Below are 2,257 nucleotides of genomic sequence, written 5' to 3'. Positions count from 1 at the left end.
GATTGTTTAGATACAGAGGGAGTAGCTTAAAAAATCCACCTGGCATACTACATGGCTTCTGTTAGAGCATCTCTAGTGGATCATCTATATGGACGTGTATAGCAAATATACACGATGCGAGCTGAAAAACTGCTCCCAGCGACTCGTGTAAAAGGGCGTGTAAACATCCACGCCCAGGCCACGACTGTACGAGGCATGGAAATAAACACGAGAAAGCCACGCTTGTGAGCTCGCGAAAAGGAGACCGCTGCTTCATCCCGCGCTCGCCCGGAGGAAGGATCGGAGGAGCTCGCCCCCAGGTCGCCGTCGCGTTTCTTCTCCGGTCGCCGCCCAAGGTAATGATTTCTTCCTCTTCGGTCGAGCTCACGAGCAGGAGGGCGGGGACGGGGGGCGCACGCCCTGCAGCTAGATCTGGCGGCGGCGGGAGGTCGGACGCGTGGGGAGGTTGTGCGAGCGGCGGAGTGCGGGGTGCTGGCGACGCTAGCTGCGGGCGGCGTGGTGCGAGATGCGGGCGGCGGGGCGCAGGATGCGGGCGGAGGAGTGCGGGGTGCGGGCGGCGATAGCTGCAGCCTGGGAAGAGGTAGGACGTCGACGGGCTAGGGAGGCCGGCGGCCTGCGGCCTGGGGAGAGGAGTGAGGTCGATGGACAGGGGAGAGGTAGCAGATCCTTCCTGCATGAAGCTAGTTTCTGATGTGCAAAAGCAGTTCTACCAAGCTAAGCAAAAGGAGATCCTTGCTCGCGGCCTAGGGTAATGTGAGCTATATGTTGTAGTTGTAAGAACTATTTACTGCTTTCTGCTAGTTGAGGACATGGATTACATCACTCATTGCATAAATATTTTTATTGATAGCTGCATTACAAAGACATGGATTACTCGTTTCCAAACTTTTGCCACACATGGTCAATTAGATCAAGTTTAAGCTGATCATGTTCATCGAAATTTCTAATCCGCTGAGTCATCTGAATAAAAGAGCTCAGTTCTTCCGCATGAGTACGAGAGATTGTAACTCTTTCTCCCATTGCCTCAAAAGTGCAGCTTTGCCGACCAGTTTGTCGCTCCTCTTCAACTATCATATGGTGCATTATGACACAAGATTTCATGACATCAGCGATTTCTTTACGTTTCCATCCTTTAGCAGGTCCACAAACAATGGCAAAACCGGATTGCAGAACTCCAAAGGCTCGTTCCACATCTTTCCTAGCCCCCTCTTGCTTCTTGGCAAAAGTTGTATGCTTTCTGCTAGTTGGAGCTGGTATGCTCTTCACAAATGTTGCCCACCGTGGATAGATACCATCTGCAAGGTAATACCCCATTGTGTACTGATGGCCATTGATGCTATAATTCACTGGACGAGTTTGGCCTTCGGCTAGCTTTGTAAAAACAGGAGAACGTTGAAGACCATTTATATCATTCAGAGACCCTGGTAAACCAAAATAAGCATGCCAAATCCAAAGATCTTGTGAAGCAACTGCTTCCAAGATCATAGTGGGCTCGCTCACATGGCCTTCAAACATGCCATGCCATTTTTGGGGGCAATTTTTCCACCCCCAGTGCATGCAATCTATGCTCCCTAACATACCGGGAAATCCTTTTTCCTCCCCTATTGCAAGTAACCTAGCAATGTCTTCTTCATTTGGAGATCTCAGGTACTTTTCCCCAAAAACTTCACAAACTTTGATTACAAATTTCTTGCAAGACTCTAAATTAGTAGACTCAGCGGACCGGATGTACTCATCAACACCATCAGCTGCTATTCCATATGTTAGCATCCGCATTGCCGCGGTCATCTTTTGCAGAGGATGTAACCCAAGAGCTCCAAAAGCACTTCTTTTTTGCGTAAAATAACCATCATAGTCATGCTCAAGTATACCATCAGCTATGCGGTTGAACAAAGTACGCGACATCCTAAATCTGTGCATAAAAAGTAAATGAGACAGGGAAATGAAAAAAGGACCAAAACAAAGAAGTGTACTAATTACGAACCTTCGTCGAAACCAATGTTCGGGAAAGCGAGGAACTTCTTTGAAGTAGTCGTCGCACAGAAGAAGAAATCCGCCATCTCTTCCTCGATCGATTGACTGACGTCCATGCTTGGAACCACCATGGCGTCGAGCGTTCTTGCTCTCTTCCTCCTCGCGCTCGACGAATGCTGCAAGTATGAGTTCATCGTCGCCAGATGAAGATGACGAAGAACTCATGTCCCAAGTGGATGTGTTCATTGTGTTGCGTGAGAAACGATAGAAAAATCTAGGTGAG

General features: G+C 48.8%; 1 protein-coding gene across 1 annotated transcript; it reads right to left on the bottom strand.

Moving 5' to 3' along the window:
* Positions 1-870: 870 nt before the first annotated feature.
* On the bottom strand, positions 871-2,168 carry LOC119360914. Its single transcript, XM_037626358.1, has 3 exons — positions 1,985-2,168; positions 1,581-1,877; positions 871-1,367 (listed from the first exon to the last, which is right to left on the bottom strand). Exons 1-3 carry the CDS (start codon positions 2,166-2,168, stop codon positions 871-873), a joined length of 978 nt encoding a protein of 325 aa, XP_037482255.1.
* Positions 2,169-2,257: the final 89 nt, after the last annotated feature.

This window comes from Triticum dicoccoides, chromosome 2B, assembly GCF_002162155.2.
Source record: "Triticum dicoccoides isolate Atlit2015 ecotype Zavitan chromosome 2B, WEW_v2.0, whole genome shotgun sequence".
Lineage (NCBI taxonomy): Eukaryota > Viridiplantae > Streptophyta > Magnoliopsida > Poales > Poaceae > Triticum > Triticum dicoccoides.
This window is presented reverse-complemented; position numbering and strand designations above follow the sequence as displayed.